This window comes from Lepisma saccharinum, chromosome 1 (assembly GCF_977018435.1).
Source record: "Lepisma saccharinum chromosome 1, izLepSacc3.1, whole genome shotgun sequence".
In the NCBI taxonomy this organism is placed as follows: domain Eukaryota; kingdom Metazoa; phylum Arthropoda; class Insecta; order Zygentoma; family Lepismatidae; genus Lepisma; species Lepisma saccharinum.
The window spans coordinates 17,318,259-17,343,202 of record NC_139229.1 but is presented as its reverse complement, the minus strand read 5'-3'; the positions used below and the strand labels follow the sequence as shown (position 1 = coordinate 17,343,202).

At 38.2% G+C, this 24,944-nt stretch overlaps 1 protein-coding gene across 3 annotated transcripts in view; it reads right to left on the bottom strand.

Annotated features, from left to right (window-relative positions):
- The window catches only part of LOC145993200 (uncharacterized), a 776,759-nt gene that overhangs the window by 18,218 nt on the left and 733,597 nt on the right, over positions 1-24,944 (bottom strand). For all 3 annotated transcript variants that reach the window (XM_083129421.1, XM_083129420.1, XM_083129422.1), the window contains 5 exons: positions 23,333-23,581; positions 12,601-12,767; positions 11,456-11,602; positions 6,271-6,574; positions 3,649-3,858 (listed from right to left, as the gene is read on the bottom strand). In XM_083129421.1, coding sequence (XP_082985547.1) covers positions 3,649-3,858; positions 6,271-6,574; positions 11,456-11,602; positions 12,601-12,767; positions 23,333-23,581 — 1,077 coding nt within the window. The remainder of the gene's footprint in view (positions 1-3,648; positions 3,859-6,270; positions 6,575-11,455; positions 11,603-12,600; positions 12,768-23,332; positions 23,582-24,944) is intronic.

The following is a 24,944-nucleotide window of genomic DNA, read 5'->3' as shown; positions in this document are numbered from 1 at the left end:
AAGTTAATTAACACTATTAAATTAAGTGATAACTCTTTCGAGAATTCAAACAGAAATTAAGCTTGATCTAAATTAATCAAGTTATTTCATGGAACTTATTAAAAGTTTACCAATAGGTACCCCTCTTCAACCTAAACATTTTCTGGAATAAGGGATAATATATTTTGTGCAATCATAACAGAGTTTTCAACCAGACCAGCTACTCTAGATTCAAAACAAAAGGATTTCCAGAATTGTGTATAATTTCCCCTCAATTTTCGGAAAATTTATTTAAAAAAAAAACACACCTTTTTTTTTGTCCTTTTCACATAACTTAGGATTCAGAAACAATATTATAACAACATTGCTCATTCCTGCATTTCTGAGATGGGCAATCCTGGCAGGGCAGAACCAGGATATTTTCCACCTGTTCAAGCAGCTCCGGCACCCACCCAGCATCGTATAAAGTGGGTACCAGGAGGAAACACTGGGGAGTAAAGGCAGCCAGGGGCATGGTACTGATCACATCACCCCACCTTCGGCCATGATCAAGAAAGAGGGCCCCTAGATCCACACCCCCTATATGCCTTACTTGCTTGGTGCAAAGCACAGGAGAGCATTTTCTTCTTCTTTTTTATTACCGAGATGGTCAATAGTTCCACACAACACCTCTCTCTCAGTGATAATACAGGGTGTCCCACGAACAGCGCAACTGAGAATTAAGAGTGGCGTTACTTTGTAACCGAAAGCTGTACATACATAAGTCATACACCAAATGTTAGCCCTGTCCAAGTAGATATTTTTAAACATAGAAACAACAAACGGGGTGCAGTGTTGTTCATGCAGTGTTGCCAAATGTAAGTGAAAGTGTAAATTTATTTTTCCACAAAGCATGGAAAATTGCATGTCAAACATTCGTACGGAAATTTGGACGTCAATTTCCACCTTGGGTAGGTGGACTATTTCGCCATCTATAGTTCAGAGAAGAAAACCGATCGTTTTCGCGTATAGCCAATCCTGAAATCCCTCGTAAAGGCGTACCGGTCCAAATGGGTGTTTTAAAAATAATTATGTGGTACAGTGGCAACACTGTTGATGTTTGAAGGCAACAAAAGGTGTGTTTAGGTTTAGTGATGGTCTATGACATGGAAATACTGGAGACAGGAAAAAAATAAAATAAAAATTATGGTGAAAAAAGTGTTACTTACCTACTCCTGGCAACCATGCAATGCGATAAGAGCACCCACGAAAGAGAACAAAAGAATCAGTTAGTTATGTACTCAGAACTGTTTGAACCGTGCATTTCGCATTGTTTGTAGGGGAAGATTAGAATTGTTCTGTGAAATGAAGTACTCTTTGGAAGTACTTTGGTTCATTGTGGAACATTATTTTTGTTCAAAATCGTACGCTAGTATAAAAACTGTGTTTCGCGAGAAATATCCGAATAACAGTGTTCCAGAAAATTCGACGATATATCGACTTGTTTCCAGATTTCGTGAAACAGGATCAGTTAATGACTAACCCTACCACAGACAACCACCAGTTTCGACACAAGGTGTGCTGCAGGATGTGGAGCAGAGAATATCACAATCTCCCAGGAAATCTGTTCGTAAACTTGCTGCACAGTCAGGTGTATCAAAAACAACAACTCACCGAGCGTTAAAACAATTGCACCTACATGCATATAAGGTACAGACTGTGCAAGAACTGAAGGAAGCAGACAAAGGTGCACGTGTAAGATACTGCCAGTGGTTTAGAAATTTTATTAGAGACAATGGTGTGAATATTTTGGATAAGGTTTTTTTCACGGATGAAGCATGGTTCCACTTAAATGGATATGTCAACAGTCAAAATTCTCGACACTGATCAAGTAACAATCCCCATTTGTTACATGAACAATCACTTCATCCACAAAAGATCGGTGTGTGGTGCGCGATTTCGCGGAGAAAAATAATCGGTCCATTCTTTTTCAACACAACAGTTGACGGAATAGTTTATCGTGACCTTATCACACAGTTTATTTCTCTGTTGGAACGTGATGAACATGAAACAAGACTCTGCAACATGTCACACGTCTAATGAAACTTTAGACATGTTGGCAAAGTTTTTTGGCGATCACGTTATAAGCAAAAACTTATGGCCCAGTCGCTCCCCGTATCTGACGTCTCCAGATTTTTTCTGTGGGGTTATTTGAAACAAACAGTTTACATTAATAACCCAAGAACACTAAAAATAAACATTTGCACAGCCATTAACAATATAAACCAATTAACCTTGCATAAAGTTGCTTCCAACATGATAAAACGTGTTGATGAATGCCTCAGGGAAAATGGTTGTCATTTTCAACATCTTTTGTAAAGCTACACTGCCTGTTACGTGCATTGCATGGTTGCCAGGAGTAGGTAAGTAACACTTTTTTCACCATAATTTTCATTTTCTTTTTTTCCTGTTTCCAGTATTTCCATGTCATAGACCATCACTAAACCTAAACACACCTTTTGTTGCCTTCAAACATCAACAGTGTTGCCACTGTACCACATAATTTTTTTTAAAACACCCATTTGGACCGGTATGCCTTTACGAGGGATTTCAGGATTGGCTATACGCGAAAACGATCGGTTTTCTTCTCTGAACTATAGATGGCGAAATAGTCCACCTACCCAAGGTGGAAATTGACGTCCAAATTTCCGTACGAATGTTTGACATGCAATTTTCCATGCTTTGTGGAAAAATAAATTTACACTTTCACTTACATTTGGCAACACTGCATGAACAACACTGCACCCCGTTTGTTGTTTCTATGTTTAAAAATATCTACTTGGACAGGGCTAACATTTGGTGTATGACTTATGTATGTACAGCTTTCGGTTACAAAGTAACGCCACTCTTAATTCCCAGTTGCGCCCTTCGTGGGACACCCTGTATAACTTATGTTTGTTTGTGACCTTCGTGCATAAAATATATAAGACAAGTATGTAAATATGCCATAGAATGTTTAGACCAGCTGCAAGCCGGATCAGACACAATCTGGCAAGACGAGTCAGTTTCTTGGCTAAAATCTGATAGATTTCATGAATGTATGCAGTAGGTCTAGGTTTGAGTTTTATAATCTGGAAACCGGCCAATGATACACTATAAGTTTAACAGTTTACAGCAGAATCAATGCGCATGTAGAATTGATGTATCAGTTTATATGTTGTGAATTGAATATATTTCTAACAAATAATTGATTAGAAAAACAATATTAACCATTTAATGTAAGATTCAATAAATTGCTGGATTCAAGTTGTTCCCATTTCCGATCTGTGATTCGTTGTCAGTGCCTGAAGTGAATGCATTCGTGCATGGACAGATTGTTTTGTCCCAAGCTGCTTCACGGGAGACCACGGGCCTTTGCTGTTTTGTTGCAAACCATCGCAACCTGATGTAAGGTGACTTGAGTCAAAAGAATGACTCATCATATTGTGTCTGATCCAGTGTGCGGCTATCCTTAGATTCAAGTGTTTTGAACAATTACTTCATTCCACTAATTTCTCATGGAGAATCCCATGTTTGATTCTTGATGTCCAAATTCCAGTGCTATTCCCGTAATTAATGTAATTCCCATCCAATAAGCACTCTCTTCAACACATTATTACAATAAATGGTTACTTATTACTAAGAACATACCTTTGGAACAGAGTCCCTGACAGCATAGAGAAAGACAGCCATAGCTCCTGTTGTAGCAGTGCAACATTGTAGTTTAAGGAATATGAGACATGTGCGATGGTGCCACCAGTAGGGCAGTAGTAAGAACAACGTTAGGACTGTCTGTATCAAGCAGCAAGCACATCCCACAACAACCACAACATGGTAGTTAAGGGATGCTGGCAGCATTGGCTGTGGGTAATAAATGCAATGTATTATAAAACAGTGTAAAACAATCCATGTACGAATGATATATGCAAAAATGCATCAAGACAGTGAAGAATTTTTTTTTGTTGTTGTTTTTGCTGAACACAGTGTTCTGAATGATGAAGAGGTTTTCTAGGAATATCAACCAGGTGATTTCCGGATAGGCTTCTGAGCTTTTGAGAGCTAATGCCACTCTCATCTTCATGAAGGTTTACACTCTCGAAAGCTCGGAAGCCTTTCCGGAAATCACCTGATTGATATCCTGAGAAAACCTCTTCATCATTCACCGTGAAGAAATCTTAAAATTAGCTTATACTACTAAAATAGTGTGTAATGCTGTATTTATATGTGGGACAACGATGTAGCCCAGGAAAGCCAGGTTTTACTCTTATACTGCTCATTGACATCATAGTCAGAAATTTTAAGCAATGGATTTTGTCTGTATCTACTTGTACAGGCATGGGTATCTCCGATGTTTAAGCAGCTGAAAGGCTAACAGTTTTCCATGGAATGGCTGGTTCAGACACGAATTGTGGCAGTGGAGGTGTTCATCTGAATAGGTTCCATTCAGGGGATGCAGCGGGCACTGCAACGACAATCGAGTGAGGATCACTATCAATCAGTGCCAGAATGGCACAGGTGATGATGTAGTTCAGACAATGGAGAGAAATTTGGCATGTGCAGAAGCAAAAGTCTACACATTGTGGGAGAAGCATCAGGATGCTAGTGAATAAGAAGTAATTCTGTTTATCCCCTGTCTCCTGAATGGAACCACTTTGGATGAATGCCTCTACTGCCTCAATTCATCTTTGAACCGGCCAGAATTCCATGACAGACTGCAACCCTTGCAGCTGTCTAAACACACGAGATTACTGCACATGCATGCTTGATTTCAGATACAGTTGCTGACTCAAACTGGTGCAATATAACACAACACCCAATGCTCCAAGTGGGCTGCGGCTGCTTGTCCAAGCTGTGGATATAGGTGATGGGATGGAACAAGGTGACAATGAAGTAAGTGCAGGGGGAAGGTTTACACATTTAACCTAGCTGGATTTTATAGACTAGCAGAGAAACTACGAGTAGATGATTCTTTTAATGTCCTGGGATAATTTTCCCCACATTTTAGTGAACTTTTGGAAGTTTATTGTGTCTTGTTGGGCTGTTTGGCTCACTGTGTCTAGCTTTCAATGAAGACAGTTATTCTTTGAATTTCTGTGCATTTTAGGGAGACCAGACATTCTGGATTTTGCAGGACAGCCATCTTTTTTTACGACCACAGCCTGCAGCCCATAAAAAGCCAAATATGTTCCATTTCCAACATTGTCCTCTGAAATTTCCTACGAAGCATGCAGTAGATCAAGACAAATTATTCACCAATGATCCTGACGTGTTTTGTTTACTTGCACAGTTTAAAAGTGCCAAAAGGAAGCACCTTCAGGCATGGACGTTTAAGGGGGGAGGGGGTGGAGACATTTACAACTAAAATAAATCAAAATCATCAATGGATAGTAAGGTATCACCCCTCTGAACCTCCCAAACTAACAATAAATCATTATATAACAAAAGCTCTCCTTTACATCTAAAATTAAGCCATTGCCCATTGAGGACTAAAAAGTATATGCTCACCACATGATACATTTAAAACTAAGAACATACAATCAATAAACAAAATAATAAATAAAATCCATGTTAATGATTTAAAAGTAAGTGATATCTGACAGAGATGACATCTAAAACTAAAAATTAGGCTCCAGGCCACTGTTTAAAAAAAATATATACCTCATGAGATAAGGTCCTTAATCCATTACTGATTACAAGCAAGAGTTTGCACTGAATGGATTGCATCTTTCAGACACGAAATACATATATGTATTATAGTGCAAATTTGTGAGAGTTTGCTAAAGCTCCTGTGAATATAAGGGTAATTTATGCATTTTGCTAAAGCTCCTGTGAATACATATAAGGCCTATTTATGCATTTTGCTAAAGCTCCTGTGAATATAAGGCCAATTTATGCATTTAGCTAAAGCTCCTGTGAATATAAGGCCGATTTATGCATAGTGTTTTAATAAAATAAATAAATGTATTGTCTTTCCTAAGGAAAAACCTAATAAAAATAATATTGTTAACTATATCTTAAGGTAGCAAACGAATCATTCAGAATATTTATGCAAGGTTTGCCATTTTTGTAGCATTAAAATGCTATTCCATACTGATAACACTACAGTACAAGTACAAAACTTATTATCAAAAAATATTCCATAATGTAGCTCTATGATTGGCACGTACTCGTGCTTAAAACTAATTTAATCATTAACATACATAAAATAATACGAGTTCTTCTAAATAACTTGAATTTACCAATATAAAACCAACACTACTCTCTATAACTTACAGGTGTTATATGTGTGGTTAGTAGGACTGCATATGCACCAGGTCTATCACACTCACATCTCGTTATATTGTTGTTGATTGTTCTGAGAATACACGTGTTCAGATCCCATCTATATGGAACGTTTCTGAGGCTAGCTAATCCACAGGTGGTGTTCCATTGCTTACTAGTGTAATCTTTGGTAACGTGGTCGAAGTCAATAACGACTCCTATTGTTCCAGGTATTATTCCTATTTCTCGTCCTTCTTTGCTCAACTCAACCATTACGATTTTCGAATTGAATTCGTATTCTACATCAACACCGTTCCTGAAAGAAATAGAGATGTAAATACAATATATAACAATATGTAATAGTAATACTACTCAGAATTTTAATAACAATAGTTCTTAATTAGCATGCAGTGTTAATTGAACTTCATCCATTATCTAGTAATAATAACCCACAGCGCGACAGCCCTTGAGAGCCTTGGCTTACCTACCGACTGCTGGTCTCCCTCCCACACTGTTCCTCCGTCACCTGTTATAGCGTGGAGATCTTAGACCAGTATTGGGGTGACGGGTGGTCAGCCCGATCAACCCCCAGCCGTTGCAGGTCTTCTCGACCGGGTTACCGCTCACTCATTCGGAGCTCCCCAATTTCCTCACGATGGTGGGTTGCCACCGGCCCTATACGTAGCCATTATCTAGTACTTCTACTTATAAAAAATAATAAGCCATGACCCAACAGCCCTTGAGAACTAGCGCCTACCTACTAACTGGTCCCACAGGTAAAGTAAAGCAATGGTATGCAAGTTCCCCATGCATATAGCACATTTAGGGGAAGTGGGGGTAGGGTTCCAAACATTCTCGATCTCAGCCATTTTTGGAGGTGATGTGATGAGCATAATGCTCCAGCTGCCTTTACCCTGCAGGTATCCATTGATTTGAGGCTGGGTGAGCCCAAGAGTCACTTTATGTGAGGACAAGGCTGAAAAAATTCCGACCTTAGATCAACCACCCCAGGGAATTGAGGTCCCACACACTGGCCAAAATCTCTGAAGAAAAAATGGTATGCTTCCACCCCACAGGAGACTCAAACCAGTCTGCATCCCGTAGCCCAAGCGCAAAGCCTTACAGCGCACTACTACAGTGCTCGTACTACTAACATCTACTCAAGAGCTACTCTTCAGGTGAAACACATGTCTTAAAATACTTGTAATAATAATAATCCAAAAGTTCAACATTGTAGTATGCAAGATATTTTAGTAAAAGTCCACTAAAAGTTCATTTCCTGTCTAATATACAATTTTTACTTTTTATTTTCTAATGTTATTCAATCACATTTAGAAATCCGAAAAATGACCTTTCTGCAATTTCCTTGGTCATGTAGCTTCCAGTATCAAACTCGGAACCATAAAAATTACTACAAACTCTAATCTGGTGAACTTCAATACATCGGCTACATAGTTTAAAAATGGGGATCTGAAGCAGAGGAACAGGAAAGCTAAGAGCACATTTACATGACTTGGACATACTTGGAGGGAGGAGGGTCTGGACATCTTCCCTCCGAAAGTTACCATGTAATAGATATAAATAACTTGTTTACCGTCTGTTGTGAATCAGTTTTGTATGAAAATTAATACACAATTAATTATAATGAATAACAAAATGATTAATGTATCTATGGCTTAAAAAATGATGCAAAGAAATAAAAAAAAAAAATGTTATTGCTATTACATAACATTATTCATAAAATGATAATCAGGAACTGCACATCAGTTAAAATAATAATATTTTTCTTATTCTATAAATTTTGCTGTTTTCCATTTATTTTGGCATCAATCTCTTTGGTACAACAGCTGATTTTACATGAATTTTAATGGTCTTTATTTAGAAATTACTTCCATATACAAGTGTAATAATAATAATAATAATAATAATAATGATAAAAGTTATTTATAGACCTATTCTTAATAAAATGTCTTACTATATTTGTATATACATTTCAACTGTTAATAATAACAGTTGTTACTGTTATGACTGCTCTGTACTTGGTTTTGGTGAGGACCCCTCCTTCTAAGAAAATGAACAAAGCTATGAACATTCAATAATAATGTAATCTAAGTTTTACTGTATCTGATGCCAAATTAGAAAACATCTGAAGTGTTACAATAATATATTGGCAGAGACAATAATAAATAAATTCTGATTGATTGATTATGTTGGTTTATTTCACTTCACATTTCTTCCACTTTTGGCTAATTGCGAAGACGAGGATGAGTGATCATTGTTTCTGAGTTCCGTAACAATGTTTGTTTAATGGGATAGGATCGTTAGCCCCATGCTGAGCCCCCAACCTTGAAAATCAAAGTATATCAGGTAATGGTAAAGACAGTGGTGACATATGGAGCAGAAACATGGACTTTGGTGCAAGCAGAAGAAGAAATTTTGCGAAGATTGGAAAGAAGGATTCTGAGGAAAATATACGGGCCAGTAAATGAGAATGGACAATGGCGAATAAGAAGAAACGATGAATTTAGAGCACTCTACAAAAAAACAGATATAGTTTCCGATATAAGAAGCATGAGACTGAGGTGGCTGGGACATGTGGAAAGAATGCCTGAAGACAGAGCGGTTAAGAAGGTCTATGAAGGGACACCAGGAGGGAGAAGATTAAGAGGAAGGCCAAGGAAAAGATGGTTGGAGGACGTTGAGGAGGACCTTAGGAGGATGGGAGTAAGACGGTGGAGACGTAGAGCAGAAAATAGAAGAGAATGGGCTATCATTGTGAGAGAGGCCAAGGCCTTTTAGGGGCTGTGTAGCAGCCAAGGAGTAAGGATGAGTGATGATATGATGAAATCGATGAAGGGACACAAAGGAAGAACACCCATGCCCAGGTCTGGATTTGAACCCACGACCCCTGGCATCGTAGCACACTGTGTAACCACTCTGCCATGGAGGCTGGCGTAATAGGCTCGGGGGGGGGGGGGTTACAGGGAAAACCCCTATTGGAGAAGCGATAAAGGAAGTATTCCTGGATTGGACACACTCTTAGTAGAAGGAAAATGTTATCGTGAAGGAAGATTCGAAATTGAATCCCTAGGGAAACAGGAAGCAGGATAGTGTGTTGAGGCAGATCTGAAGGGGGAGGGGAGAGATTAAGAAGCTGGTACAGAGTACACTGGAGATCCTTTGTTCTGGCCGTATGGCCCCCATGGGATTAAAGGAAATAAGTCTAGTAAGAACCCAAGTTATTTAATTTAGTCTGTAAGAGTTCTGATATTTCGGTGTTGACCCAGCATCAAGGGCAACTAGTGTCTTACTTGAAAGGAATAGTAGTGGACAATTTGTTTTTAATTGTCACTTGCACAGTAGGGCACGTGACAGTAGCTAATGAACTGAATGCATTTATCACACAAGAAAAAGGCTATTTCCTGAGACTTTTGTCCTCACAGAGTTAAGAATTATACTGCTGTTTAAGACATTCAATTGTTCTCAGATGATTAGCGAATATTTATTCTTATTGACTTTTTTTTTTTTTTTAAATAAATCCAAATTTTCCAAGTTGAAAAAAGCTTAATTAAAAATGTTTACAATGCGAGCAGCAACTGTGAATCTGTGATGCATAATTGCCTAGGGTAAAATGTCATGTTGAGTGCTTGTAGTATTGAAATGAGGCTTCAAACAATATAATACATTACTAACCAAAAGTGCTTGTCTTTATATCCTCTACATGCTGTAAAAGTGTGTTTGTGTTGTACAGTGATTCAGCATCTATACTATGAATATACATACGAGGCTCACTATTTATATTTTGAGCCTAACAATGAAAAAACAGGAATTTGGCATTGAAAACTGTTTTATTGTTTTTCGAAGTATTCTCCTTTATGGTCAATACAATTTTGCATTCATTCGAACCATTTGTCAAAGCAGTTTTTCCAATCTTCTTGAGACACCTCCATAATATGGTTTTTGAACGCATCAACGGCGTCTTCCGCCGACGAAAATCGTTGTCCACGCAATTTATTCTTGACATTCGGGAACAAGAAGAAGTCATTGGGTGCCAAATCAGGACTGTACGGCGGATGACCCATCAATTCGATTTTTTGACTGTTCATAAAGTCGGTTGTTAGACGAGATGTGTGACAGCTGGCATTGTCTTGATGAAGAATGATCCGACGGCGTTTGTTTGTTTTACGTATTTGACCGAAGACCTCTGGCAAACAAATTGTTGTGTACCATTCAGAGTTGACCATTCTACGTTCCTCTAAAGGCACAGTTGCCACATGACCAGTTTTCCCGAAAAAACAGGCGACCATTTGTTTCGATGTGCTTCGAGCACGAACAACTTTTGTTGGATTGGGTTCATCTTGAAACACCCATACATTCGACTGGTGTTTACGTTCCGGCTCATATGCATATATCCATGATTCGTCACCTGTTACAATCTTATATACGTCTTTTGAAGCACCACGATTGTATTTATTGAGCATTTGTTTGCACCAATTGACGCGAGCATCTTTTTGAGTTTTTGTCAAATTGTGTGGGATCCAACGAGAACATACCTTTCTCACAGCTAAATGATCATGTAATATTTTATATATGCTGGTGGAACTAATGCCTATGGTTGCCTCAATCTCACAGTATGTCACATGACGATCTTGCAGTATTAGGTTTTGCACAGCATCAATGTTTTCTTGAACAACAACTGATTTTGGACGACCTTCGCGAATCTCGTCGGTGAGCGAATGGCGGCCACGATGAAATTCGTTATACCAGCGTTTCACAGTGGCAAAGGATGGGGCTTCATCGCCAAATGTGGAAGTAAGTTGATCGATGCACTCTTGTCCTGATAATCCACGTCGAAAATTGTAAAAAATCATCACACGAAAATGTTCACGAGTTAATTCCATTTTATTGTTGTCGCGCAATCTCCAAGGCAACATAAACAACACAAATGAAGCTATTGACAAAACATTTGAAGTATGTTATGGTCAATAATGCCAGACGATTCCGTGCAAACGTCAAATCGCACCTAACTTCAATCAGTGTTGCCAAGGCTCAAAATATAAATAGTGACCTTCGTATGTATCATCAAACAGAAAGTGCTCAATAAAACATCATAATTGTATAACACAGGCCACTGGAAAGAATGCTAAGAAAAATTAGTATTATAAAATCAACTCCCAACTAAACATATACAACTTACCCCAATTTTTTGACATATCGCAAGGGTAGAAATTTTGACAGGTTCCTGTATACTGTAATTGCAATGCTGAATGTGCCATTTCCAGTAGGGTCAGTGGCAAAAGGTTCAATACGAACATCTAATTTGTCTGTGAACCAGGATGGATAACTGAAAAGATACATCAGTTTAAAGATTAGACTAATTCTCCGATATGAACAAAAGTAAAGTGAAAGCAGCAAATTTGAAACAGAATATTTATGGCTTAATTAACACACATTAACCATAGTTAATAGCATTCTTCTTTGTGCATAGTAAATGTTATGTACAAAATTTTAGAGGATGATAATACACTGCATATTAAAGCATCTTTCTGGCTCTAGTGGCCAATTTTGACAACTTGATGGTTTGAACACACGTTCAGATGGTGAATATAATCATTATGACTGAACAAATACATATTACTGACTTGCAAAATAAGCAGTGTGTGCCTTTCCCCCTCCCCCACTTGCAGGGGGCTGAGGGGTTACACACCATTTGTAAGAAAAGGCACATTTTTTTTCCCTTTGCAAAAGATAAACCTAAAAAATTCAGGTAGTAGTTACATGTTCTATACGTGTATTAAAAATATGTTTCTACCAGTATGATTATGTACCTTGCCACTGTTCATGCTTGTTGTTACTAATCATATTTTTAATAATTCCAGAGCATGTATTAGAGAACTAACTGCTTGGAACCTTAAAAATAAAGCCTTGCTAACAAAGAAGAAATTAGACAAAAGAATAAAGTATTTTTTTACTCAAATTAGGTAGATCTGACATACACAAGAAATTATCAATATGAAGAATGAGCATGAGTTGTAACAATAGAATATTGACAAGTTAGTAAAAGCCATTAGCAGTACACTTGGTTGTGTGTCCAACAAACACACCTGAAATATTACAGGCACATATATTTTCTACGTGCAAGGGCATCTATTTACATATATGCCTGTGCATTCAATAAATAAATTCAGAACAGTTACATCTTTGTTTGGCATTGTAGTAAATCCTGTTCTTACAGTGATGAGAAGTTTTTACAAAAATGTTCTTTGTATTTAATTAGAAACAATGGGAAAAGTTACTATTTTATAATCTATGCATGTGAAAGAAATATGAGCAGTATCTCACCTGGTTGAGTGGAGTGGCAAATGCATATTGTTTGGGATCCCTCCTTCCAAGCAAGCAATATCTACAACAAGTGAATTGGAAACAATGTGACCAGAGTTTGGGGGAGTCATTAATGAGCCCCATACGAGGGCATGAGTTTTCATCTGTTGCTGGAATTGAATAACCTTCTGTAAACAATAAAATAAACTTCATTTGAAATCAGGACAGCGGAGCAATTTAAACAATACATTAATATTCATGGCACAAAAAGGATCAAAATTCCACCTCTCTGTGAAAAATAACAATCCTAATTTTTTAAAAATATGTACGAGGTGTGTCAGGAAAGTAAAGATACAGCGGATATATATCTTAGGAAAAATATGTAGGGCATAAGTTGACAACGCTGACAGTAACCCTGATCCTTACTCTTTCCAATAGTGTTCATTCGCAGTGCTGCACTGAGTCTTTTGTGAGTCTCATGTGCTGGAAATGGCTGCAACAAAAAAGAATCCCACCAAATGCGAAGTGCGGGCTGTGATATGTCAGCTGGTCAGCCCTATATATATATATTTCTTAAGATATATATCCGTGGTATTTTTACTTTCCTGACATGCCTCGTATATATATACTAAAAAAGTAGTTTACTCTCCTGTTGATTTCAGCGATACAAAACTGCCTCCAAAGACAAATGGTTAATGGGCAGTGTGTCAGAGAAATTAATGTGATTAAAATACTTTCTTTCACAAATAATGTGGAATTGTTATTTACTTGTTTTTTTTTTTTTTTTTTACAGATAAGTAAGCAATGCATGTTGAAGCTTACATTTTAAATGCAGCTTGGAGATGGTTATATTTATATATTTCTGTCAAGCATTATCTATTTACTAGGGTTGAGCCGATATCAATGGTATCGGTATTGGTTGGAATGTATTTACTGATTCCGGCCGATACTTTTCCAGCAGTTTAGTCTTTCACAGGATCCGCAAAAATTCTGCCAGACACTTAACGCGAGCCTAATTATTCTGCAAATTAAGCAAAATTATAAGTTTCATCTTATTTTGAATCAGTTTTGCGTGAAAAACTGGATTTTGTGAATACATAACATATAATTTCATATTCTGATGTAATTCTTGAATATTTTAAAGTCAAACTCTTGGTAAATTGATGCTAACACACTAATATTAATTAATATTTTGAACAACTTTTAATTATTAAAATTTTCAAGCATCAATATCATTGGAAATCTGAGAATAACCATGAGTCTTGATTCACAGTGGTATCAGCCCAACCCTACTAAAATAATATCTGAGAAACGTTAATGGTAACAAAGTTATGCAGAATTACATTTTCAACACTATAGTGCATTATACTGAATAAAGTTACAGGTTTTTACATTTTTTCTTATTTTACATTGCATTTTTAACCCTAGGACGCATACCCAAAAATATTTACAACTTTACATAGGTGGGGTCTGGTAGACCCCATCAAAATATATCGGTAAAAGTAATCAGAAATACATATTTTGTCTACAACAAGATAAGGAAATCACATATTAATGTCGTTTTGAGATATCCACACGTATTTTATCACAACCTTTACAAACTAACTATCTCTCTGGCATCACAAAACCCGAAGGTTTATCACCGAAGCAATATAAAACCTCCACCTCTTTCTGTCTTGCGCACTCCCAATCCAGTTATTACTATCCACACCAAGTTCTAACAGATCTATTCTAACATTTACCTCCCATTCTTTTACAAACAAACAAAAAAAAAATAATAAAAACATATTAAATTTTTTTATTGTCAGATGCAGCAGAATTCACAACATTCTTTACAGTAGCACTATAAAGTTATTTTTTTCAACATTAGTACGTAATTAGTGTATTTGGACGTCAGATTTCCATCTATATTCATAAAAACTTATTTGTTATTATCTCTAAACTATTTAGCTTATGTTTTATCATACAATGGACATTATATCAACAACAACAGGACACACACACAGGTCTAAAAAATTGCAGTTTTCTTGTAATGCAACAGCATAAACTACACTTTTATCTCTAGAGCATGGCTGCAAGTTTTAAGTTTCTACTTGCATTCAGTGCAGAATACATTAGAATGCTCAGCACATACATTTATTTTACACTTCACGCAAACAATTACACTCTTTCTGTCATTATTACGGGAACAAAGAAAGCATCTCTTTAGCTTTCCTTTCGTTGCTGTGGGGTCGTCAGAATGAGCAGCAATCACACCACAACGCAAGAGATTGCTTGGGTTTTGTTTTCGTTTCTCCATGTTTGGTAATGTCAGCTGCATTGCTAACTCCTTCAGAAATTGTATTCTACTCTTCTTCACTTCCTTGCAGTAATGAGGATTTTGCTCCACAAAGAGAGTGAATGCATTCAGTACGGCTATATCCATTACGTAGCTCAGTAGTAGTAACATTTTGCCAGATTTTCCCTTTTTGTGAAGCGATGCGTCTACCTTCAAGATTTGTGCAATATAATATTTCATCACATATTACTTCCGTAATGAAATACTCCCATGGGTTCTTTGGCGTGGTAGTTATAGTTCCTGGTGCAGGTCCAGGGGCATTGTGAAGCACATTGTGTTGACGAGTTTGTGCAATAGGTTTAGGAACAGAAGACCAAATTGTACCATCTCTTCTGGTCAAAATAGTTGAAGCAGCAGCTTCTGAATCCGAAGAAAATGTTTCAATCTCACCACTGTCTAATTCACTTTCAGCTGAACTCGATGTTTCGGAGCACATGTCCTGGGCATTTTCGAAGCATCCTCCTGCATCACTGTCCTGAATACTTTCTTCAGAGGATAAAACTCCCTCTTCAGCAAGCCCTCAGAGACAAATTCACTCTAATTACCATCTTCTGGATTCACAGAATGCTCATTCTTCCGTTTTTTAGAACTCATTCTCACTGGTTGAAACAAATACCTTGAAAAAAGCTCCAAATCTCTAAATCACACTCATAGGAAGCAACACTAACACAAACCTGTCACGATTCAAGTATCCTATGCATCATTGATATTACATAAATAACTTATTTTTCAGAAAGAAAGGTGACAAGTTGTAAATAATATTGGTGATGCACAGCAAAAGGGCTACCGGAAGAAACATGACAAATAGTATGTATTTCTTCTTCTTACAGTAATGCGGCCAAATAGGAGTATAGCTTTATAGACGAATATTATGAACTAGATGTGAAGCTGATTCATTAGCGCCATCACCTGTAAAAGCACGATGCTAGAGTTGAATGAGAGCAAAATGCATTACTATGACAGAACTAGTGCCTAACATTACAAAAAATGTATTATTTCTTGTTGGGGTCTGAACGACCCCACATATGGAAACATGGGGTAATGATACAAAATAACAAAATTCACAAAAATTGTTATTGGTACGGGGCTATAATTTCGTACGTTATAAGAACACATTCAGATGTAAGATGTCACAAACACTGAAGAACTGATGTGCATTTATTGTGTCAGAAGGTGCCTTAATATACTATGTGGGGTCTGAGAGACCCCACATATGCATTGTAGGGTTCACTTTTGGCCAATCATGCCAATGAGGTTGAAAATGGTGACCTGGAACTTTGAATACCAGGGGTATACAGCTTCCATGTGAATGTAGGACCATGCATTGGACAAACAGGACACACCATAGAACAGTGACGAGAGGAACATCAAGGCTACATCAGACTCTTCCAACCCGAAAAGTCAGGATTAGCAGCACACAGCAAGACCGAGGGTCACAGAATTTTATTTGCAAACACCAAATTCATAGCCAAATAAGCTGCTTACTATGACAGAAGAGTAGAAGAAGCTATAGCCGAAAGCATGAATCTCTACAGGAATGTGGAATCCCAACTCAGTCGTGCCTGGAATTCATTTCTCTGTAATGGCACGGTATATGCCAATGAAACACAGGGATCCAGCAGGGGCAGAGTAAACTGTCCCAGTGCTATATTTTTAAAATTGTAGCTGTAGCTGTAACAAAGCTACAAAATTCCTGTAGTTGTAGTGAAAAGTTTGCTACAGCTACATTTCTTCTCAGCATTTTGAGGTAAATTTTGAATGTGGCAACAGCGTAAAAAGAATCTACAATAATGCTTACATCTGCAGAAGGTTCATAAAGACAAAGTCTATTACATGGAAATACGGATAACCTACAGTGCTCAAAAAAAGTTTTGCATATTATGATTGCATGCAGTTTGAGTTACAATATCCCCAAAAGGTATACAATGTTCATTATGTGAGCAATGCCCTAGACAGAAACCGACATAATGCCCCAAGTGAGTTCGATATTCAGCAGATAGAGGGCAGTAGTTGCCACATGATCCCTGAGCAGATTTGAAAGCAGTCCGATGGGAGGCATTGTCCGTGTCTTATCCACACTTGTTAGTTGGAAACTGCACAGACAGTGGGTGGAAAACGAAGGGCAACATGCCTCGAGCAACCATTTCTGCTACGGACCGCATTCGAATTGTAACGCTGCTGCAAGAGGGATATCGCCAAGTGGACGTTGCTGCCCGTGTTGGAGTGAGCGAAAGTGATGTCTCTCGAGTGTGGAAAAAGTTCAGGGAGAGACAATCAGTTGCTGGTCGACCAAGGACAGGGCGACCACACAAAACAACACACAGTGAAGATCGGTACGTGGTGATTTCGGCACGTCGTAGACCCACTGCAACTGCTACCAGTTTGTGCCAGGATCTGCAGAAGGCCTCACGAGTGAATGTTTCCAATCAGACAGTGCGGAATCGACTTCATGAGGAAGGATTGACATCAGGAAGACCCATACCCAAGGTTCCTCTTAATCCACACCATAAGAGAGACTGTGTAAGGTGGACAAGAATGCACAGTGAATAGAGTCAGGAACAGTGGGAGCACACACTCTTTACAGACGAGGTCACCATCAGTCTGCACCCGTTAAGCAAAAGCATAAGGGTTTGTATACGATCAGATGAGAGATTGAACGAGCCCTTCGTCCAGGAACGTCACCAGCAGCAAGGGGGCTCCATCATGTTTTGGGGTGGAATCATGTTTGGTCGATGTACGCCCCTAATTCCTCTCCAAGATCACGTGACTGGTCTGATGTACAGAAACGCTATTTTCGAACCCGTGGTAGCAGGTTTCTCTACAACTGTGGGGGATGGCTTCACGCTGGTGGATGATAACACTCGACCACATCGAGCCAGAGTGGTTCAGGAGTTCCATTGATATGCACAGCATTCGATGCATGGTGTGGCCAGCGTATTCTCCAGACATGAACTGCGTGGAACATGCATGGGGTCTCCTGAAGCAAGCAATTGTCAGCCTCGAAAATCCTCCTGTGAACAAGGTGCAATTGCAGGAGGCTGCCATTCAAGAGTGGGACAGTCTTCCTCAGGAGAAGTTGAATGCTCTTTTCCTTAGCATGCCCCGTCATGTTCAAGCATGCCTTCGGGCTCGAGGTGGCTATACACGGTACTGAACTCCCATCTGTTGATCGCAAGCATGCCTGCGAGCCGTAGGTACACGGTATTACACTGCCTTTCTTTTTTGTTTCGCATCCCACACTTTCAATCTTATGCTTCTCGTGTGATTTTGTTTCTTCTGCATGGCTGCACTGTTTTCTTTCTGTTTGTATGTCTCCCCTGTACTCTTGAATATGATTCCATGTATCTAGTACAATAAAATGATCACAAACTTTTTTTGAGCACTGTAGGTTGTAAAAATCGTGATATCACAGATTATATATATATCCGCATAATTTATTTCATTAGTATTTGAATAATTATAATATCCAGAGAACTAACTGACATATGTGAATATATTTCACCTAACATATACATTTTGTTGAGCGCATCGCTATTTTGGGGGAGAAATAGGCCTTGTTTTTGCCACCCCCAGAACAAATGCTGTGGATATCCATGGTGTAAGAGACAGCAAAATGTTATTAATTACTGTGTAAAATACATCTTGCAGTGCAAAAACAAACGATCCATTTTTCACTACAATGACAAAGCAATAGTACCAGCAATCAATATCTCAGTACGTTACGAGCATTGGTAACGTCAATACATAGGATCTCACCAGCAAGAAATTATTGTTACAAGAACGATAGACATACCCTTTCTGCAATTACAATTATTTTTGCCATATTTGTTCACAAATTTTAAAATTACAACACACTTAGAACACTCGGGTTTACACGTGAGTTACGATATTGACTTCCCTGCACAAAAGACAATTTTCTTTAGTTAATATACAGTACATTTTCAAAATGTATGTATTTTCCCTACTTCCCTATTTTTCTGTAACTTTTGCTAATCATGACAATGAGGATGAATGGTTTATTTAGTATTTCTCGTATCAAGAGTCGATTTTGGCCACTTTTGGCTAATTGTGAAAGTGAGAAAGAATGATGAATGATGATGAGGGTGTGGGAAATGGAGGAGCAGTAGGATTCCATCCTCCCAACTGGGCATCTTTCCTAGTTTTTGTTTTGAATCCACTTCATGAAAGATAAGCTAATTGAGACTGGATCTGAACCGTTATGTGTGCCTCCACCAGGTATCGAACCTGGGGCCCTTTGATTACAAGGTGACAAAATTTACAGGGAAGCATTCCCAGCAGGAAAACTTACGTAAGCATCGCTCCACCCATTTCTCATTTATACCATAGAAACATCTGCAAGGTTCGAGTAAACACCCCCCTTCCCTTCCAACTAACATCCTGTTTAAGGGTTAAGAAGATAAAATTGATAAATATCACATTTTTATGTTATTACACATAAAAAAAACAGAATTTATTTCCCAGTAAGTACAACTACAAAGTTGCTACGATTTTTTTATTTTGCAATTCCCTCACATTTCCAGGATTTCCAGTCCAAAAATGAAATGTTTCCATACATGTTTTGAACCTTGTGTTTTTCAATTAAATATACCTTCTGTCAAAAAAGTACCTGGAATTTGTAATTTAAAAGGCCCGCGCAAATGATTTTTTAGAAATCTTTTTTCCATAAGTTGGTAGCTCTGTACTTAATTACTATGCGAAACATGAGTGCAATCTGTCAACCAGTTTGTTTACAGCAGCAGGTTGAATCAGTCCACTTCAGTAGTGCATCACAATTTTTACAATGAACGAAATTATTGAACAAAGAGTTTGCCTTAAATTTTGTGTTGTGAACGGAATTTCGTGTGCTGACTCGCTAAAAATGTTAAAAAAGACTTATGGTGAATCAGTTATATCAAAAACACGGGCTTATGAGTGGTACAAAGTGTTCAAGGAGGGCCGAGAGATCATCGAAGACATGCCTCGTTCTGGACAACCTTCGACCTCTTCAACCGATGAAAACATCGAAAAAGTGAAGGAAATTGTGTTCGATAATCTCCATTCCAGCTTAAGAGAGATAGCTACTGACCTTAACATCTCTCATGAGTCTGTTCAATCGATTTTGGTGTATATTTTGGGCATGAGTCGAGTCGCCGCATGGCTTGTTCCAAAAGAGCTGAATTTTCTTCAAAAACAGTACCATGAGCAGGTCTCTTTAGACATGCTGGATCGCGCCAATTCTGACATTGGCCGCGGTGGCTCAGTTGGTAACGCGTCTGACTACCATGCTAAAGGTCCCGGGTTCGATCCCCGGCCGGTTCAAATCCGGGAACTTTTCTAACAATGGAAATGGCCCCGGCGGCCACCCAGCATCGAATAACATGGGTACCTGGGGGGTAAAGGCGGTCAGGGGCGTGATGCTGATCACATCACCCCCACTCACGACCGGATCAAGAAAGTGTGGGGCGTAACCCCCACACCCCCTATACGCCTTCATAGCATGGTGCTATGCACAGGGGAGCACTTTACATTTACCTTTCATTCATGGAACACATCATAACTGGTGATGAGACATGGGTCTACGAGTTTGACATGCAAACAAGTCAACAGTCATCAGAATGGAGGACAAAAGAAGAGCCGAAACCGAAAAAACCACGTCAAAGTCGCTCAAAAGTCAAGGTGATGCTCATTGTTTTCTTCGATATTTGTGGTTTGGTGCATCATAAATTCATTCCAGAGGGACAGACGGTCAATAAAGAATACTATTTGGCCGTATTGAAGCGTTTGCGTGAGAAAATTTGTCAGAAACGGCCAGATTTGTGGAAGATCAATTTGTGGATTTTACACGACGATAATGCGCCATCGCATAGAGCGACAGTTGTGATCGAATTTAAAGCCAAAAACACAATAAATACCATCGAACAACCACCATATTCACCAGATCCCCATGTGACTTCTTTATGTTTCCAGAACTAAAATTGCCACTCCGGGGTACCAGTTTTTACTCGATTGAAGCCATAAAGCAAAATTCGTGGAAGGAGCTGAAGCGCATACCGAAGAGAGCCTATATAAAGTATTTCCAAGACTGGAAAAAATGCTGGCATATGTGTGTTGCATAAAATGGGTCCTACTTTGAAGGCGACAAAATAAATAGTGATGAATAAATTAAAATTGTGTGTTTTATTTAACAATTCCCGGTACTTTTTTGACAGAATATATAATCCGTTAATTATTATGAATATTCACTTTCACAACTTTTTTTTATCAAATTCATCCTACACACACAAGAACGCAGGGCAGTGCAGGTGCTCCAGCTACCACAGTGAACGAGATAATGGCTAACACAGCTGCCATCATTGTTTGGGAAGATCACCGAATAACAATATATGAACTGGCGGACGTGTTACAGATTTGTAATGGTAGTGTGTTCACCATTCTGCACGATCGCTTGCACATGAAACACATATGTACAAGATGGGTGCCGAGATTGCTAACGCCTGAACAGAAGCAAGTGAGAGTGGAGATGTGTCAGGAGCGGAACATGGCGAGGCCTACCTGAATTCCATCGTAACTGGTGACGAGAGTTGGCTTCACCACTACGATTCCGAAAGCAAATAGGCGAGCACAGTCTGGAAATCACCCAGTTCTCCGACGCCAAAGCTGTTCCGTCGACGAATAAGGTAATGGTGATTTACTTCTTCGACTACTGTGCAGTGGCAGCTCGTGGTGAACCAAAGTGGAGGGGCGATAACTCACAAATTTACTCTACTAGTAATGTGAGTTTGAATGATGAATTTCGTATAACAGCCAACGTAATAAGAAATTGATATGTTCGTGTTTTTCCAAATATCATATTTTACACGTTTGCACATATAATAAATTAATAATTATTTAACAGTAATGCGAAGAAGAAATAGAATTCTAACAGATTTAGTCATAACATTTTTTTACTTAACAGGGGAAAATTCAGAAGAAGGTATATTTATTTTCACACAACTTGATAAGCACAATGACGAATATCTATGTGCATTGATCGTGAAAATTTCTAGTAAAAAATTTACACATAAAAGTTTCCTGTCCAACATGACTAATTGATATGTGAAATAGGGCTGCTACTGTGGAATGGTCTATCAACATTACTGGGCAGTATTACGTGATAGTTTTGAAGACCCTGGCTTAACACATCCATTGAAAATGTCCTGAGCTGCATCCATCTGGTTGGCGCCTACACCAGAATAATGCATGCCCTCACGTTTCAAAGTTGTTGCCCAATATCTGGCTCAACAAAACATTGAATGTGTCCTGCACCCTTCATACAGCCCGGATCTTGCTCTGTGTGACCTCTCCCCCCCCCGTCTGAAATCGGAGCTGCGGGGCAAGCGTTTCGACTCATCATAGGCCGTTCTGAAGAAGATGTCAAAAGACGGGTTCCAGCACGTCTTCCAGGACTGGCAGACACATTTGGCCAAGTGTATACAACTCGATGGGGACTACTTCGAAAAAGACCATATGAACCTGGGCCCTGCCTAATGTATTTTGCAAGTAAAACAAATCATTCTCATTCTTTTTGACTAGCCCTCGTACTAATGTATGTACTCGAAACACTGGAAGCAAATGCCATCGTAGCCTGGCTGGTAAACCGAAGAAAGAAAGAAAAGAAAAGTGAAAGTGAGTGCATATGTATACATATAAAGAGATTTGAGACCAAAGAACTTACAAAGGTGGGGATAATCAAATGCAGAAATATTTTTAACATGTTGCCTCATTGGAAACAGACCAGTAAATTGTATAATGCAGTAAAATGTAAAATTTTGGTTCATGAGTTGAATGCTTAATGTGCTGGGCCACCGAAGTGGCAAAATTACAAGTAAATGCACATATGTAATATTTTTTTTTTACTTCTTTCAGATAGGAGTTTCAGTTTTAATACAGGTAACTGAATACTGATGCAATAAAAAATTGCCATAATTTAGTACAAGCCGTGAATGATAGAACCGCGATCTTAATTAATGGATGACAATGATTAATTTTTACATAGAAATTGAATAGTAAAATACAGGCATTACTAGAACCAGGATCTCCGACACACAATGCCTTTTCTCTACCAACTGAGCTACAGAGTCAGTCCTGGCTCTGCCTGATTTTTCACTTCCACTGCTTTACCCCTGTATAATTCTTTCTCTCAGTATTGCCATCATGCGATATGTTGACTCTGATGATGTTGACAGTGCTAAGTTTGGCTGAGCTTTTATTTTTTGCTAAATTTGTATATAGTACATTTGTGTGTGCCAAATTATAAGGTAAATATTAGTTTTGTAATGGAAACTACATCAAACTACAAACTATATATATATATAGTTTATTACATTATTATCCACTTTTTATATATATATATATAAAGTTGATAATTGCCCTTACCTTTCTGTTTATGATTGAGTGATCAAATTCTAGCAGAAGAGCCATTATGTGATAGAATGCCTGAGATGATTCCAGGAACTCCTCAACAATATTGGACTTGTTCAAATAAGACTGAACATCCTTCACTATTTCTATTACTCTTTCACCTTCGCCTGGATACAGGAAGGTACGGTTCTGCAGGTAGTAGAGTAAAGCTTGCAGAGTAGCTCGTCCAGTGGTGTTCTGGTAACCCAGCATCAAATTTCGAAACTGAAATGTGAAAAGGTTGAAGTGACCAAAATTAACTGATAGTGATAAAATAACACCAGGATAATTATTATTATATTGCCCTTCCTATTCACACTGTATTATTGAGCCTCTGTTAGCTGTAGTGTTTACCTTAACCTTTTTTAACAAATGACTGTCCACTTTAGTTCATGAATTTGCCAGGGTTTTTCTAATTTTTGTTGAGCTCTAAGATGTAAAGTGATATAATAGACTTACTTGTCTAATAAAGATTGCTATTTATAGACTAAGTTCATGTCTGTGTTCTGAGATAAGTGACCAGTGATGTCTGTATTTGTCCTTCATATATGCAATTTTGATTAAACATGCAGCCTTTCATTATGTACGTAGGTAACACAACTCAGATATATGAGAATGCATCCATGATTTAGAACAGTAACGTAATGTATGCCAAAATTAACAAAGACAATAATTTGGTTATCAAAATTTATTGATTGACCTTAATTCTTCTTCAGTACTGGATAGGTTGTAATGAAGATGTGATAGAAGGTTAAGACCTGAGGTATAATCGAGGTACATACAAAAATTTTGGATAACGAAATGAACATATTTTGTGACTTGGTGTGTTTTACAAAGTTGCAGGCATGTGGCATGAAATGATCAAGTATGTGGTTTGAACCAAAGAGTGTCATGACTAAACAGAGACCAATTGAAACTACACATACGTACATTTGATGCACAAAATTAAAGTGAATTCAGTTATGAAACTTATTTAACAATTAACACTGTATCGAGTTGAGTTGGTGTTTTAAGTCACCTTCATGCACAGTAAGGCTAATTGGGACTGGACCTAGAGTTTAAAATGGGATCTGAACCACTATGTTCCTTCACTGCTTATTGAACCCGAGACCCCTTGATTACAAGGTGACAACACTTCCACTGCACCATCGGGGAGGCAAACACTGTAAAGTAATTTTTGAAAGTGTAAATGAAAGCACACACAGCAGGAACAAAAGACCAGGTTAAGTCATTACCAGGCTTATCTCGTGTAGTTTTCTAATTCATCAATGGCCCACCATGCCCTCGCAACCTAAGTGAAAACAGATAACCAATCTCAAGCAAAGCTAGCTGAAACAATCTTTGGTCTGTACAAACTTCGTCTGGTCTGTCTAAAGTTTCTAAACATTATGTGTCGTAAATGGCAATATTTCTGACACAGAATATCTCATACATTCAATTGATAGTATATATTTCCCTTTCGTTACACTGAGTTGATCAATTTACCAGATATTTAAAGTACCAAACCATCACACATAACAAACAAAATCGTTTAGATCTATAACAGTTAATTCAAATGCATTGAACAAAACATGTTCCATCAACAAAG